This window comes from Melozone crissalis, unplaced genomic scaffold (genome assembly GCF_028551555.1).
Source record: "Melozone crissalis strain CALT ecotype California unplaced genomic scaffold, PUWL_Pcris_2 ptg000023l_1, whole genome shotgun sequence".
NCBI classification, from domain to species: domain Eukaryota; kingdom Metazoa; phylum Chordata; class Aves; order Passeriformes; family Passerellidae; genus Melozone; species Melozone crissalis.
In genome coordinates this window covers 29,901,602-29,918,976 of record NW_026535801.1, presented here as the reverse complement: position 1 = coordinate 29,918,976, position 17,375 = coordinate 29,901,602, and the positions used below count along the sequence as shown (strand labels likewise).

The window sequence follows — 17,375 nt, the reverse complement described above, 5'->3', positions numbered from 1 at the left end:
GATGCTTCCCTGTGGATATTCTTCCCCCTTCCAGCTGTCTTAAAACCTTTCCGTGTGAGTGGTTCTGCCTTGCTTCCCTGTGTGGGTTGGCTTTTTTTTTCCCTTTGGTTAACTTGTCTAACTTCTAATCCTCTTGTGACAGCAAGCTCTCCAGTCTGAGCACGTAGCAAACAGCACCCTTTCATTTTCTTGGGCTTAAAGGGTAGATTATATAGACACTACTTATTGTGGTGTCACTGTTAGTACGAGCCTTTCCTGTCACTTCCCAATGTGTATCTGTTGATCTTGCCTTCAAACCTGGGAGGAAGACCTGTTCCTTGATCCTGTTTATTCATTTCTCCCACTCCTTTTAAGGTCTGGTGGTCAGGTTAAAGCCCTGATTAAAAATGACATTTGATTTTTTGATGCTGTAAGGTATGTCCAATTTGCAAGGCACAAGGGGTGTGCCTCATGGCAAAATGTCTTTGCTAAACTCTGTCACAATTGCATGTTCTTGTTGCCAAATGACCTGGCAGGTTGTACCTTCTGATAATGCACTTCCCTGTTTGGGAATGCTGCTGATTTCTCTGGCAGTGCCAGGTGAGTAGAATTCTGAGCCAGCTGGGTGAATACTGAGAGCCCCTCGTGGGATGCAGAGTCTCTCTGGGTGGCTGAGTGTTTTGTTTTGCCAAAGCCAGCAGGAAGGACAGGGCTGGTACTTGCATTGCAAAATGGTGGCATTTGGCTTCCTGTGCCAGCAGGGATGAGTTTTTCCCTTTGGCTCACTGTCAGCTGGTATTGCCTTACCCCTTCCTAAGCCCTGTCACCTGCTGGTGCTTCCCCAGGGAGCCAGGGGCTGTTACCTGCAGAGGCTCTCATCCAAACCAGCATGTTAGCACATGCTGGAATGCTGTTGATGTCAGTGAGACCTGAACATGTTATTAAAGTTAATCACAGCTCAGGGAGTTTGCTGAAGTGTGGCTGAGATGCAGACATTGTCTGCCAGATGCGCTCATGGGAGGCTTGCAAGTCTCCCTGGTGTTGTCACATTTACAAGCTCCTGTCGTGCTGGACATGTGTAATGCATCCTCCTGTGTTTGGGGGAAGGGATGTGAAACAGCCAGCCACTGCCTAAATGTAGCCACATCCATGCTAGAACTGGGCAGCAGTGCTGAAAGCAGGACTGTCAGGGGTATAAATAACTCCTGTACCTTCACAACTTTCCTTACTCACCTTTTGATGGGCAAAATGTGTGTGACCTTTGTTGCTGTTGAACTCTTGCTTATTTTGTTAAAAATTCACTGTATTTTAATGTTCCTTGTGCTTGGAATTGGTTAATGGGCTTTTTGTCTCATGGACTTGCTTCAGACCTTCAACTTAATAGACATAGTATACTGCAAACAGAATATGGAGCTGAAACCCAGATAGAATATTCATTAAATTTTTCACCTACTGCTTTTTTTAATGGTAGTGTGTTTGAGATCAGAGTCTAGCCATAGGTTTGTACTAAAATATTGTTGCTTTTTTATTAAGTGGGATACCAAGAGAATATAAGGTTCAATTTTTTTTTTCAGTTTTCTTTTAGTGTGTTGTGATATATGTGCCAGCTTTTCTTTCTGAGAGTGTCTGAAAACATCCTTCCAACCCTGTTTGACATTGCTGCAGAACAAAATCCCAAGTGGCCTGTGTTCAAATAGTAATATTTGGGTTTTTTAAGCTAGTGGCTTGCTAGTGAATAGTTAAATTGATGGTAAAATATCAGGGCCCTCTAAGTCCATGCTTCCCATCATGTGTGGAAAGCAGACATCAGAAGCTGCAGTATCTGGAAGTGGATTCCTTTAGAGACCTCCTGGCTTAATCTGCTCCAGCAATTCCACTCTGTGCTATCAAAGCCTGGCATTAGATTTCCCTTAAGCACTTGGGTGTTTCTCTGCTTTCCCCACAAAATCACACAGTGCTGGCTCCTAAGCTAGTACTAACTTATGTGGAAAAATATTAACTTTCATGCTCCTCATGTGTGAAATTGAAAAGAAATTAGCAAAGACATAGCTGGAAGAGGGAAAATTGCTGTAAGTGGGAAAGCAAGCATTCTATTCTGCCTAGCTGCTCATTCACAGATCTTTCAGGAAGAATTTTTTTTTCATATTGACCACATTGTGGATTGCCATTCATTTTGGAATGTGTTTTAATGTTATAATTAAATGCTGAGAAAGGCTTGAAGTAAATGGAGCACTTGGGCAGCTTTATTTCTGTAAATAGGGCGCTGGTACAGAGGCAGTTTAAAATCTCAGGTTGTTTCACCATCCTGCCCATATCTTGCCTGCATGCAATACTTGTGCTGTGTGAAGTGTCTGAGGTCACATTCACTGTTGGATCTGCCTTAGAGAATGCCAAAAGCCAAGAGGAGCAGTTCTGCTGTTTCCTGGGAACACAAGTGTCTTGTGCCATTCCTGTTTCAGGGAGGGAGCTCTCAGCATGAGTGGTAGATAAATGTTAGCAGCATGGCTGGGATGCTGTGACTGTGGGTGAAGCTGGCTCTCTAGGTGGAGATGATCCCTTCTGCTCACTATTAATTGCTGTTCTCTTGAAAGTCAATTAAACCTTGTGTTTTGTAGTCCATGGACTAAGATAAGCTTCCAGCTACTCCTTGTTCATGCATTATCCACAGTAGCTGCTTAAAAATAATGAAAGCTCACTTTCTTTTGAGGCCTTGATAGAGCTACATCTGTCCATAGCTGCCTTACTCAAAGAGAAGTCCCTGAGTTTGATGCCATCACAGTGTGTAGGAGAGGAGAGCAACACAAATTCAGCAGCCATGGTTTCAGTCCAAGTGCCAGGAGACCTGTGGTTTGATTTATTTGCTGTTTTGCAGATTGCCTGGGACAGATTTTCTGGTGCTGGTTTCAAAGTACTGACTTTAGACTGTCCCAGGTAGTTCAGTTTAGGAGGAGGTAGAGAACTGGTGCTGGGCACCTGAGCCTCCCACACAACCAGGAAAGAGGGTGCTTTAATGTTCCTGGGCTTTGTTAGGGACTGCCTGGGACTAGCTGGAAGAGCCCAAACATGAGGATTTGTGAATGCTTCTTTCTTCTTAAAGTTGAGGTGTTGGATTTAAGTCTACCCATGGGGGCATTTGTCTGCTCAGGATTTACCCTCCCTTTAAAGTAAGTCCTGAGAAGAGGGGAGTGAGAGAAGATGGAAAATAGCATCCTCCATCTTTTGTGTTGTAACAAGAACATAAGGAGTAAGGAGTGTGTTATTTGTGGCCAGGAAGAGGACAGCCAAGAGGAAGCTTCATTTTGTTGCCTGGCAATTAGCACAGACACTTGAAAAAAGAAAACCTGCCTTCCCATCCTGTTCTTTTTTATCCAATTACTGCAGAATGTAAAATTAATAAATTCTCTTGGGAGGAGAGACCAGATTTGGGTCTTTCTTCTTTGAACTAGCTGTCCTACCTGCTGGGGAAGAGTGAAAGTTGTGAATCTGCTTTCTCTCAGGGTAGAGTTGAATTTAGCATCATCCTTGCTTTGTGTGACTCCTGTACAGTGTGGGCTGGTTCAGAGGGTGGGTGCTGCTGCTGTTTCCACTTGTTCTTGCTCCCATTTTGTATGGTGATCCCAGTGCTGCCTGGATGGGTTACATTGCTGAGTCAGGGACAGTTTGTGTCTGTGACCTGGCTTTGGCTGCAGTGTGGTTCAGCTGGGGAGGGGCAGGACACAGCTGCCAGGGTGCCTCAGCATGGCAGGTGCCACTCAGCACTGAGTGCACACTGGAAGCTGTGGCAGAGCCATTTGTGATAATGGTTAAGGAGAAACCTTTGGTGTAAGTCTAAGCTGGTGGGTTTGGGTTCTTTGGCAGTGGCTGGAGAGATGTCATCCTCTCTCTCCTCCTGGGATTGGGAGTGCCTGTCTGCCTTGGGTGGCAGATCATTTTTTCAACCTAGCCACAACTCTGACACAGTTACATCAGGCAGGAAGGAGTTCTTGCCACTGGCTGGAACAAAGATGTCACTGGAGACAGAGGGTGTGAAGTCTCAGAGTCACTTGCCCCTCAACAAAGCCTCCTGCAGATCTGTTAATGAACATCCCCAAGCATTTCCTGGCAGTCATTCCTAGCACACAGCAGCAGTGTTGGCTGTCAAGGGTGACCTCATTAACATAAGGCTTTGCTCTACTTTCATTCCAGGTCGTCAGAGCTGCTGAAGAAGCTGCTTCCACCCTGGCCAGCTCCATCCACCCCGAGCAGTGCATCAAGGTGCTCTGCCCCATCATTCAGACTGCAGACTATCCAATTAACTTGGCTGCCATCAAAATGCAAACAAAAGTCATCGAGAGGATTTCCAAGGAGTCGTTGCATCAGCTCCTACCTGATATCATTCCTGGGTTGTTACAGGTACAGAATCCCATGTCACTGCTCCTGAGCACAAGTCACCATTAATTTGTGACATTTCTGCCACAAGGGAGGGAGAATGATGGACCCTATGGGGCCAGATTTTAGTAAATTAAGCTATTTAATTTTTTTGTCAAATAAAATTTTTATATATGAATTTTTCATCCTTTTAATGTTAAGGAAAGGAAAATTCAGTTTCTTGCATGGATATTCCACAATTGCATGCCTTTTCCTGACTCCCAAATAAGCCAGTAGCAGCCATGAAATAAATTTGAGTATAGAAGTTAGCCACATTTTACACTGTCTCTGTACATCTTGTAGTCCCCTTTAATTCCCCTTTCGTTCTGCTGAGCTGTTCTGTGCTTTGATGGTGCTCTTTGCACTTGAATTTGAATCCCAGCAGGCAGGTTGCTCCTTTCCTCTTTTCTCTCTGAAATTAGGACCAAGCTGCTTGCTGACTTTATTCAGTCTCTTTCATAACTCTCTCGGGCTGGGTGGGGAGCTGTGTTTTTGCCAGTGCCAAGGCTTAGTTGGACACTATGGATTTAGCTTTGAGCACTGGCTGTAGCAGTGCTGTCTTTGGTCCCCTGCACAAGCAGCTGGCAGTGCTGGGATGGGGCTGCAAACAAGAAGAAAATATGTGAAGTAGCAGTGAGGGAGGAGAGAAAATGTGTGTGTTTACTGGGGAGAGACTGTGACAGGAACAGATCAGTCACAGTGAAAGGAGGAGATGTGTTTAGGTGGGTAAGAATTCCATGAAGAACTGGGATAAGGAGGCCTCCTCATTGTGAGCTTAAAATGTTGGAAGGACAAGAGCAAAGTCTGAAATTCCCCTTATGCATCCTGGCATTCTTCCCAACTTTGTAGTGTCAGTTCTTGCAATTCTTAAATCTCAGCTTCTGGGAATTGGACAATTCTGTATTCATCTAAACTTTTGTTGTAAAATAGTTTTAGCCATCATTGTTGGAGACAACAATCTGAACAGCGAAGCTTTGATGCACTGGAAAAATCTGAGAGCAGCATGCCTTTAAAAAGGCAGCTTTATTTGTCCTCTTTAATTACTTTAAATGGTTCTTGTTTCAGAGCAGAGTCTGCCTGAGGTATTTCCTTACCTTAGAAACTCAGTGATAGAAGGAATTTACTCCTTACACTTGGGAAGTATTTTGGGATGCTGGCAGAAGGACTGTGTGTGGAGAGAATCACCTTTGTGCTTGTTCACCATGCTGAGGGTCCTGGCAGAGGGGTGAGGAGGCAAGGAGGGTCAGCAGCAGTGTGGGCACAAGTGTGCAGCTCAACAGCCTGGAGCAGGCTCTCCAGGGACAGGGGGCACCCCATGGAAGAGCAGGGCTTGGCAGGGGAGAGCTGTGGTGCTTGTCCTGGTGCTGATGAGGAGGCTCAGCCTTTTCTCCACCTTGATGCTCAATGGCTTGGAGTTCCTCTGAGCTCACCAAGGTCTCCTGCTTTCCCAGCTCAGTGCTCTGTGGGATTGCAGACTGTTGTTTTGGGCTGTGCTTGGGCCCTGCAGCTGGGACAGCCCCAGCTGTGCTGCATCCCTCCTCTGGCTTTCCTGGCAGAGGTCACCCTGCAGCCAGAGGAGCTGGCATCCTGCAGGCTGGAGTGGTGTCTGCCTTTCTCATGGGTGGGATGGCTGCTGAGTGATGCATCTCTGCCTGAGCTTGGCACTGCTGTCCATAGCTGCTGAGTGACCTGCTGGCTAGTGTGAGCTCTGCCCAAGCTGCCAGAGATCAGCACAGGGGTCTTTGTGCATGTTCTTTCCTGTGGTATTTCTTCTGTGATAGGTAAGCAGCCCTCCAAAGAATCCTGACTGTTCAGGACAGTTCATGGTTATCTGAACTGGACACAGAAATGTGTGTATCTGATGGACTCCTGAGCTTGTGTTAGGAAACCATGTGTTGTTAGCTAATGCTATAAATAACTAGATATTAATAACTTACAACATGACAGTAATAAGTAATATCAGAAGGAACAGAAAGGGTGTTTGCATTCTCTTGCTCTTTGAGTATTCAGGTTGCAGACTGTTATGTTAAGCAGAGGTTTTTAAATTGATCTCTTAGGTCAGCCACATTTGCAAAATGCACATCAGCTCTGCAGTGTATTGCTCAGGAAGGGTGTTGGGGAGTGCTGTTTGTCTTCTGACCTTTTCCTCTCATTTCCAGGGTTATGATAACACGGAGAGCAGTGTCAGAAAAGCCAGTGTATTTTGCCTAGTGGCTATTTATTCAGTAATTGGAGAAGAACTGAAACCTCATCTCGCACAACTCACAGGAAGCAAGGTACATGAGTAATGTGTCTCTGGTGTTTTGGTACTGCAAGCCATTCTGCTGGCTGTTACTAGCAGCAAGACCAGTGGCTTCACTGTAGCTCTGGGTCAGGTTCCCTGAACTCTGTTAAATCCTCTCTCACCCTGACAAATGCCACAGGAGCAGCACTGCACCTGCTCAGCAGTGTGAGCATTTGAAATCCCACTTAGAAAATTTTAATGGTGTTTGGAGATTGGTTCTGTGATACATTTGATCTTGTGTAACTGCAGGCTGCCTCTGAGCAGGTCCTTCTCCAGCCACATTTGTCTTCCTCCTTTGACTTTACATCCAGAAGTGATTGTGGAGTGAGCTGGCTCAGCTGGCTGCTCTGGCTGAAAACCAGATCTGCAATACAAATTAAATAGCTTTTAGTCTGCTCTGTGGCCACACAGGCATCCTCATGCAGAGAGTGATGGAAATGCATGGGGATGGTGGGAGAGCAGGTCCTCTCAGCAGCAAATTGTGAGATGCTAGCAGCTGGTAGAGATGCAGGTAAAGCCTCTTAACAACAGGGCACGTGTGTCCCTTTCCTTCTGGGACAACAGCAAGCTCAAATGACCCTTCAAAGGAATTTGTACCCTGGAGTCAGACTAGCTGCAAAACTCAAATTCTGACCTGATGCTGCAAGTGAAACCAAGCCCTTAATTCAACTCCATCCTTCAGACAAGAATTTTGTGTTAGTGTTTGATTGCTTTTCAGAGCTCTCAACAAGCCACCACAAATTTTTTCTGCTGTTTTAAGTCTTCATACCCAAGATTTCTATGCAATTTTAACATGAATTCTGCAGATTTTGTTTCTGAAACAAATCTGTGCACAGAAATAGCTACTTAGTTCAGAGGACTTAATTCTGTCATTTTGAAGTCATAATTTCTTTCATGGGTAAGGAAGTGTGGTGTAGACCAAAACAATCTGAGACTAAAAACACTTGGATTTTATTTCTGTCTTGTCACTAAAAAAATTGCAATTGTGCCTTCAAATTGCTCTGCAAAGAGACAGCTATGTGTGCTGAGGTTTATATTTGAGATGTTGGGAAATCCCCCTATAAAATATTGTAGAGGCTTTATTATTCCAGTATCCTAGGTGCCACAAACACAGTCCACCACATCAGTAACTATAAACATGTAAGTAATTCTTCTGGGTTTATGCAGACTGCCTGCCTGTTTAAAGTTAAATGGTAACATGAGTCATTACAGGATCTGGAGTTTAGGTGGCAAAAGAAAACAAATCCGTGCAAGGGAAGTATATAGTCATAACAACTGCAATTGCACTAGATGTACCACATTAGTGAAGATATAATGTCATTGAAAAAGAACATTTTATACAACAGGGAAGGTTCAGGGTGTTTCCTAGGAGGGAGACCCTTGGCTCTTGGATCACCAGTGTGCCTGCAGCCCTACTGACCTCTGTGGGGATCCTGCTTGGCCTGGCCTGGCTGCAGGATTGAGGGCTGTGAACTGATGGCTGCTGAAGTGAAAATACAAGAAGAGGCTTTTCTAAATCCCATTAAGTCTGTCTGTAACTTCAGTGGGACTGGGCATAGCCTCTGGTCTCTGTTCTGAAATATGGTCAGTTTTCTTGCTTTTCCTCCAGAATGCCCAATGTCAGCTCACCCCAAAATGAGCTCACTATGAAATGAGAGTTTTTACATTGGCAGTCAGCTTTTTTCCCCTCTGTTTTTTCCTGGCATCTTCTCCTGATGTTTCTTTCTTTCTTTCAGATGAAGCTACTAAACTTGTATATAAAGAGGGCACAGACCACCAACAGCAACAGCAGCTCCTCTTCAGATGTTTCAACGCACAGTTAATGGAGATGTGTGGACATGTGTGTAGACTTAGAAGCAAACAACGGTGCCTCTCAGACCTTTCTGCTACTCTTCGCTGGCGCGCTCCATCAGCTCAAGGAGGCCATGCAGATATTTATTGCAATCAGTATTTTAGTCCCTTCAAAGCTTTTATGTAGAATCTTACTGGTATTGAATGTAAAGGAAGCAAGGTCTGTGTCGCAGTCTTCATTAAAAGTGAACATCAGAAAGCCATACTTAAACATATTTGTATAGCCTGCTGAAATCTCAGAAATATGTTTAGGTTAGCATTCTAACACTGAGTCCAAGAACCTGGGCACGTGTAAAAGTCAAACAAATCTTGTGGGTTTAGTTCATACCCAGTTTTGGTTCCTGTGTGTTAATTACCTGCTCTCTCCCCTCAGCCATTCTGGCTGGGTCCTTCTCTTCTTTCAAGTCTTGTGTTCCTGTTCTGTACTCCCTGTTGCAGCTTAGCTGACTTACAGGGCCCTCCATGGGGAGATCTTTGCAGGTATGGCTGTGATTCCAGCCTCAGATGCTTTAATACTGAGAGATACCAAGTGAGTAATGAAAGTAGGTTCTTTTTAAACATCTGAGTTTTGTACATAGTTCTGACAGACCCCAGATGAGCTGATCTCTCTCTAACTGCTATCCAGCCAGCTGTGCTGTGCATAACAGCTGGGCTCTTGCTCTTTTCATTGACTTTGTAAATACTTCTCCCCTCTCAACCCATTTGGCTCTTTCATATGTTCAAAAGACTCTCCGGGTTACCTGTTACTCCCCAAAGGGAACCTGAGACCCAGTTCTGGGACTGATTCTGCAAATAGGATAGTGGAGTTGGGTGGGTGGGATTGGGTTAGGCTCTGAGTGTGTCAGTGGGTGGGCAGTGGGAGCTGGCAGAGCTGTACTGCAGTGCCAGCTGTTTTCCTTGAAATCTGTAGCATCAAAGGGCTGATCTGCTGCTCTGACTGACCCACTGATGCTGGATGGCTTTGTCCCCACGGCTCCTTTGCACTTTGGGCAAAATGTTCATCCCAGAGGACAGAAAGGGTGTCTGAATCTGAACAGAAATACCACATGGAAGCACCTCTGAGCCAGCTGGGACAGTGCTGGTTGCCTGCCACAGCCCCTCCTGTTCCTGAGGACCCTGCAGTGCTGCTAACTGCCCTTAGAAGCCTCCTTTGTGCCATCTTCATGCACAGGCTTGCTGAGTGCTCTGCATTTCAGAAGAGTGGGGCACTGCTGGCAGCAGGGTGCTCTGGGTGTGGTATTTGCAGCCTGATGACACAGACCAGGTCAGAGGCAAACCAGCAGCAATGAAATACCCACAGCACTGCCCTTCCCTGAACAGAGACCCTTCTTCCTGCACAGGGGGAGCTCCCCCTGGCCTGCCTGTAACCAGGGAAGGCAGGAGGTTGCTAATTAACGTGCTGGGTTTGGCCCTGGGCTGGATCCTGGCTGCTGGGCATGCCCACCCCAAACCTGTCATGGATCCCAGCTGGGGCTTTGCCTCCATGCCAGTGATGCAAGAGGGTGATGGACTTGCAGCTCATGGCTGCAGCTGTGGTGATGGATGTGTGTTCCCTGACTGCTCTCAGTGCCCTGGAGTCTCTCCAGCTTCCTCCACCTCCCCTTTAGGAGCTGAAGGGACACCTTGGGAGCGCACTGAGAACATGAGACTCCATTACTGCAGCAGGGGAGGGTAAAGCCCCTTCCATCAATTATCCCTCTTTGTTTCAACCCCATCCTTGAGGAGCTGACACTTGGTGCCAGCTTCTCTCCTAATTCTCTTCTCAGGAGGGATTGGGGCTGGTGGGGGACTGTGTGTCACTGGGCTGCAAAGCTTGTTGGTCCCTTTCCCTGCTTACCTGAGAGCAGGGGAGGTGACCTGCTCCTGCTACATATGTGTGAGGCTTTTGCTGGCTGCAGGGCTAATTCCCTCATCTTTCCCAGCCAGTAATGCTATGGCTGGAGAAACCATGTGCTTTCCTGGGGTGGGGGATTCCCCCAGGGTCTTTCTGCAGGCTCAGAAAAGCCATCCTCACTAAAGGGGGGGAATTGGCTGCTCCATGGCTCGTGTCTGCCTTTCTGTGGACCATTTCTTTTCCACATCTTTCTGTGTGCTTGTTAGAATGCTCTTTTTTAATTTTTTTGAATGCTTCAAATTTGATTTTAACACAAATTTATTTTTCCTTTTGAGGAAATACTCAGTTGACTTGTTGGCAGCAGTTAAGCTGTCTTGTTTGCATTTTTAGTAGTGGGCTAGGTTTTTTTGGGGGGGGTGTTGGTTTTTTGTTTTGGGTTTTTTTTTTTTCTTAATTATGCTCTTAACTGCTTAGTATTTATGCCTCTCTTTCTCCCCATCTCAGCTCAGCATCTTCTGTTCCAGGTCTGGGGTTCAGAAGGTCAGCATAGGTGACCAGGTGGTGTTAGTCCCTCCCAGCTGTGATGGAGCTTGGTCTATCATCATTTGCTGTCGGTTGGTTTTGATTTTTTTTTTCCTTTCCATTGAATGGCACACTGTAGCAAATCTCCAGGAATCGAATTCCTTCTGCAATGATTTTAAATGCTTTATAAAACACTGTTGGTATGCACTGAGAGTGAGCACACTGCACGTCCCTGACCCCGCCGTCGGGGTCTGAGCTCGTCCTTGCGGCCAGCCCGCGCTTCCCTGGCCCTGCGGGGGGATCAGGCCTTGCTTCTGAATCAGATTCAGTTCTCTTTGTCAGCAGATGCTCATCCATGTGCTACTTGATTTCATGGTATGGGTGGAGCACTGTCCATCCTGGGAGGACTCCAGGGTGTGTTCTGCCTGCCCACAGTAGGAGCATTCTGCTGGGGTATTTATGAATCATCGCCGACAATGTACATAGTAGGGTTCTTTAGGATGTTGAACATGACCCAGTTTTTATTTTGTGTTTCCTTTGAAGTACTCAAAGGGCTAGCTCTGAATGTCACCTCTCTGATCTGCAGTTTTGACTTCAACAAGCTGTACAATCATCTTGTTTTCTCTTCAGCAAGCATAAAGGTCTCTCTGGCTACACATCACAGTGTCCACGCACGCTTGCAGAGGAAGGCCTGCATGCTGCAGTGCCTCACTGCTCCGGTGAAGCTTCTGTTCACCTTCTCCTGGCAGTAGCCACCTACTGCAGCTGCCTTTTTTTTTCTTGCTGCCCATTATGCAGGGCTTCAACTTTTCGTACCTTTAAAAAAAAGGAAAAAAAAAAGAAAAAAAGTGTATTTTCTTTGCCCACCATGCTTTAAAAATCTGAATGGGAGAAAACTCTCAGCAGACAGCAGCTCGTGGCTGCAAGGTTGCCGAAATCTCAGATGTGGGTGTTTTTTCTGCCATTGGCTGCACCAGTGCTCCGTGGGCATGGGCAAATCCCGGCTCCATCTGCCCCACAGGTCTACGTACTGTAGTTCTCATGTAGTTCAGAAATACCAAGGCATGTGGCTTTCTTAAGGTACACTATGTGTGCTTGCCTGGATTACAATACAATACAAGACTGTCTTTTTAATTGCTTATTACTAGCTTACCAATAACCTGTATAAGTAATGTAACTTGCATCTTTGTCATCAGAACCTTTTCTCCCCACCCCTTTATTTATCAAGCATAATATTACATATTAAGGGACAGAAAAATAGACCTTTGTAGTACACAGCAGGACGTTGCTAACAATGTTTTAAATGGGAAGTTAAAAATGCTCTGAAAAATGCCAGCCATGAGAAATGACTTTGTTGGCACCGTGTTCATGCGCATGTATTTTTTTCTATTTTTTCCGCTTTTGTCATGTTACATCCATATCTGTATTTATATCTTATTTGTTTCACTTTTGAGTGTATCATGGCAATTGTACAGATGTTTTTTGTTAACATTTACGTGATAGAATTTGCTAAAAAAAAAGTTAAAATAAAACCTTTTGAGTTTGCCCTAGAGTAAGTGGAAGATGGGTTTCTTCTTGGGGGAGAAACATCAAAGTAATTTCAAAGTAATTCACTGTCCAACACAGCTCCTTATTGCAACCTGTGCTTGTAGATGACTTGGTCTTATTTGACACTACTGTGTTTGAAAGCTGATGCTTGTGCAAAGTCATGTAACTCAAGGAGGAAGGGCTTCAGAGATACCTGTATTCTGAAGCTTGTTGAGAGAATTACAGAGGTTTTAAATACATGGCTGTAGAAATTTGGGTGATGAAGCATTTGGGCAAATGAAGAAATGCTGGGACACTGCACAGGTCTGTGTGCCTGGTACCAAATGACAAAGAACTTGAATTTGAATTGTCTGGGCAGCCTGACCACTCAAGCACTTGTGTGTTTTCCTGTGGGAATAGTAACTCATCACAATTTAAAAACCTGTAGAGAAGCTGTGCTCTGCACTCAGGAAATTAGTTCCCTAAGGTATGAATGATTTTTACCTTGATGGTGAAGGCAAAAGCTCCTCAAACACCTTGTGCTGGGAGCAAGGAAGCCAGGAGTGCACAAGAGGTTCAGATTTTGTAGAGGAGGCTTTTGGTTTGAATATTCCTAGACAGAAGAGTATATGGAGAGTGTCAGAGAGCATGAACAGCAGCACTGGCACTCGTCACTGTCACCAAGCCCTGCCCCATGCCAGCCCAGGGACCCTTCTGCACCGAGATTCAGGGGCTGGGCTGGGAGCAAGGGGCAGTGCTGGCTCTCCCTGCTGCAGATCTTGCTCCTGTGGTGACAGGGTCTGTTTTGACTCTGCTATGTGCCAGAACAGTAGGAGGGAAGGTCCATCCTTGCCCAGTGACCCTGGCTTCTTCCCAGAGCACTCTCTGTGTGGTTATGCAGAGAGAAAATTAGAGGGGCTGAATCCCAGCTAGAACTTAATCTGGCTGCTGCTGTAAAAGACAGTAAGCAATTAACAGCCAGAGGGGGAATCCCCATCCTTTATTGGATGCACAGGAAACGTAGTGACAAAGGATGAGGGAAATGCATGAAGCAGATCCTTCTGAGTGCCATCACAGGGCATGTACAGGACAGTCAGGGGACCAGAGCCAGCCAACACTGGTTTGTGAAAGGCAATGTTTGACTGACCTGATCTCCTTCTGTGACAGGGTGACCCACTGAGTGGGTGTGGGGAGTGCTTTGGATGTTTTCTACCTGGATTGCAGTAAAGTCTTTGACACCATTTCCCACAGCACCTCCTGGAGACACTGGCTGCTCTCTTTGCTGGGTTAAAACTGTCTGGATGGTGCTGAAGGGAGTCAAACCCAGTTGGCAGCTGGTCACCAGTGGTGTTCCTGAGAAAACTCAGTGTGGGGGGCACTGCTGTTTCATGTCTCTCTCAATGATCCAAATGAAGGGATCAAATGCACCCTCAGTTTACAGACAGTGCCCAGCTGGGCAGGAGTGTTGCTGCTGGATGGCAGGAAGGCTCTGCACATGGATCTGGCAGGCTGGATCAATGGTCTGAGGACAATTCCATGAGGTTCAATAAGGTGAGGTGTCAAATGCAGCCCTTGGATCACAAACCCCAGGCAGTGCCTCAGGCTGGGCAGAGTGGCTGGAAGGGTCTCCAGCAGAGAAGGACCCAGGGATGCTGTCAGCAGTGACTGAACACGAGCCAGCTGTGCCCAGGTGGCCAAGGAGCCCAGTGGCACCGGGCCTGGACCAGCAGTGGTGTGGCCAGCAGGGCTGGACAGGGACTGTCCCTCTGTGCTGGGCACTGGTGAGGCTGCACCTCAAATCTGGGTTTGGGCCCCGCCCTGCAGGAAGGACATGGGGGGGCTGAAAGGGAGCTGTGGAAGGGTGTGAGCATAAATACTACAAGGAGTGGCTGAGGAAGCTGGGGGTGCTTGCTTCGGAGAAAAAGGCTCAGGGGACACCTTATAGGTCTCTACAACCAGCTGAAAGAGGCTGTAGAGAGGTGTTCTCCCAAGTAACAAATATTAGGAAAAGGGCCTCAGGTTTCACCAGGAGGTTTAGATTAGATAGTAGGAAAGAAATTTATGGAAAAGGCTTGTCAGGCATTGAACAGGCTGCCCAGGGAAGTGGCTGAGTCACCATCTGTGGAGGTATTTAGAAGATGTAGATGTTTAACTTATGACATGGTTTTATGGTGGACTTGTCAGTGCTGAGTTAACAGCTGGGCTTGGTGACATCAGGGGACTTTTCCAACCTAAATGATTCTATGGATTTTCATGTGTTCTTTGGGATTAGACAGAAGAGTTTGTTTACTGAACCACCTGAAGATATCTGTGCCTTGTATCCCCTTTGTGGTGAAGTCCCTTGTCCTCAGCCACATGCCTGCTTCACAGATGGAGGATGAGGAATGGCTGTAACCCTTGGTTTAGAGAGTTTTGCTGAGCTCACCCTGTGGAGGAAGACTGGAGTCACTGCCAGCCATTAAAGGTAGGTAGCAGATTCCTGGCAAGTGTGAAGACTTGCTGGAAGCACTTAGAGCCCATTCTCAATTCATTTCTCTGTCCTGAAGAATCTGAGCTGCTCCCGCTTCTTCCCTGTGCATTCCCCCGAGATGATTTTGTGACCCCTTCCCTCCCAATAAGGGAAGTGCTAAGGAGTGACTCGGGACATGTCAGCAGAGTTCCACTCCTGGACCAGGTAGGTGTCTTATCTCAATTTTCTTCACTTAAAGAATAAGATATTTTGGTTTAAACCCCCCAAGAAAATACAGCTCAGTTGATCAATGGTAACCTAAATAATTCCACTGCTTCTGATTGTGCAACCCTCGTTTATCCTCTCTGAGCAAATATCACACACCACTCTCTTCCTTTCACCAACCCAACACATTTTTCCTGCTTTGCCTTTTCATACATTTCCATGAGGTATGGAAAGGGCCCACCCCAGCAAATGCACTCCAGCCCAGGGAAGAGGCTCAGGGCAGAAATGGATGTAACACTGGCCCAGGGAGGAGAGGGCAGAGCATGAACCAGGGCTCTCAGGTTGTGTGCTTGTATAGGTCCAGAGAAAGGCCATCCCTGACTGTGATGCCCAGTCATGGATCCATCTCTGTGGACAACCAGCATTACAGGCAGTATGTGCATTAAAAGGGGCCGCAAAAGGCTGGCTCAGTAGCAGGGTCAGCACCTGAGTGCCTGAGTGAGCACAGCCTCCCTCTGCCAGCAGGATGGGAGGGAGTGACACCCACTGCAGCCATTGTGCCCCTGGACCACTGCAGCACAGGAGATGCTCACGGTTCAGATTCTCCCTTGGATCTGACTGCAGCCCAAGTCTTGGGAAGTACTGGACTGTTAATCCCAAGGCCCTTACACAACATTACTCTGTTCTCCATGCTGCTTTGTCACAACTTGGCATGTACTGAAACAGGCCCAGCAAAGCCACAGCTTTCCAAAACCCAGTATTTACATCCAGACGTGAGTGCCAGCCCGTTAACCAGGAGCCAGGGATGGCTCAGGGACACAGGGAGTGGGTGCTAGTGCCTTAGGGCAGGCAGGAAGCACAGGGTGATGCTCATGGGGTGCACCCCACGGAGGGAGCCGGGCCACAGGAGCGTGCAGAGGCAGTGCTGGGCACAGGGAAGGCAGGAGCTGCTCTGGGAGCAGCCGAGGGATGGTGAGGGCAGTGCAAACCAGACCCAGCTAACAGGGGCTAGCGGGATTACAGGGTGCCAGGGAAGCTGCTCACAAACACCTTGAGCACAAAGCAGCCCTCCAGAGCTGAGGGGTAATGAGTAATTAATGAAGACAGGGATGAAATTCATAATGACTCAAAAATGTCCGAGATAATGAAGTCTTTTTCTTTAAATCCACCTTTAACAAGAAAGCTAAGGGAAAGGATTTAGATCAATTAAGAAGTAAAGAAAGGCAATCTTGTAAAAATAACTATTGACACAAGCAAGTGGGGGAACAGCTGGAAATCTTGTCATGGCAGTGTATAAAACAACCATGTGTGGCATAAAGACACCCATAAGTGACAGCAGGTACAGGAACAGGAACAGCCAAGAGGAGCTTCAGCATCCATTCAACAAATCACTGCAAGTGCAGCAGGGTCTGGGGAAGTGTCTGAGCTCTGGGAGTCCATGGTGAGGAGCAGCAGTGAGCAGGGGTCACAGGAACTCCTGAGGGATGCAGCAGCCCCGTGTGAGCACCAGCAACCCCTCCTGGGCATGGGATAAACAGTGCCCTCAAAGGCAGGGCCCCCACTACATTCAAACTCACCAACGCCCAGGGGACACAAAAGAGGCTGCAAACATTGGAGCTGCCCCTAAAACATGTTTATTACCTCCCTCTTAGAGGAAATATTTTTGTCTGTCTCTGTCTGCCATGCAGCAGGATACTTGGGATATTCCTTTCCTTGTCCTGGTGACCCAACTTCTTAACAACCATAACCCTCCTCAGTGCCTTGCTGAGGAATTACCCCTGTAAGCTCCATTGTGCCTGGACCTGTCTTCTGCCCCCTCCACAGGTGCCCTGGTCAGGATCCTGTTTCCCCTGTGCCAAAATTCTCATGGCACAGGCTGGGTGGGCTCAGCATCTCTGGGTGTTGGTGCTTGGCACCAGAAGGGTTAAACAGATGGCCCTGTCACAGGGGCAGTTTCTTGACTGCCGCTCTATAAATAGGAGCTTCTAATCTGCTTGTCACTTGTTTCCACTCCCTGCCAGTTTTTTCCTGCTTTTTCCTGCAAGGAGGTACCTGGAGCTGCTACAGTTTGCAGCCCTGCCAACCCTGCTGGGAGAGGATGGATGAGGAGCAGCCGAGTCCTGCCCCATGAGACTCACTCGGTGTCAGTGCTACTCCAACTCACCCCCCAAAAAAACACACACACCAAAAAAAAAAAAAAAAAAAAAAAAAGAAAATAAAAAAAGGAAGGAGAGAAACCAAGCCCTGCCCTGGGAGGGACTCCAGGGTCCTGGTTAGTCCTGAGAGTCTCCAGTTCA

At 46.9% G+C, this 17,375-nt stretch overlaps 1 protein-coding gene across 1 annotated transcript in view; it reads left to right on the top strand.

Annotated features, from left to right (window-relative positions):
• CLASP1 (cytoplasmic linker associated protein 1) overlaps positions 1-9,722 on the top strand; it is a 168,384-nt gene extending 158,662 nt beyond the window's left edge. Inside the window, exons 39-41 of the mRNA XM_054278250.1 lie at positions 4,165-4,371; positions 6,546-6,662; positions 8,407-9,722. Coding sequence (XP_054134225.1) covers positions 4,165-4,371; positions 6,546-6,662; positions 8,407-8,493 — 411 coding nt within the window. The 3' untranslated portion in view covers positions 8,494-9,722. The remainder of the gene's footprint in view (positions 1-4,164; positions 4,372-6,545; positions 6,663-8,406) is intronic.
• Positions 9,723-17,375: the final 7,653 nt, after the last annotated feature.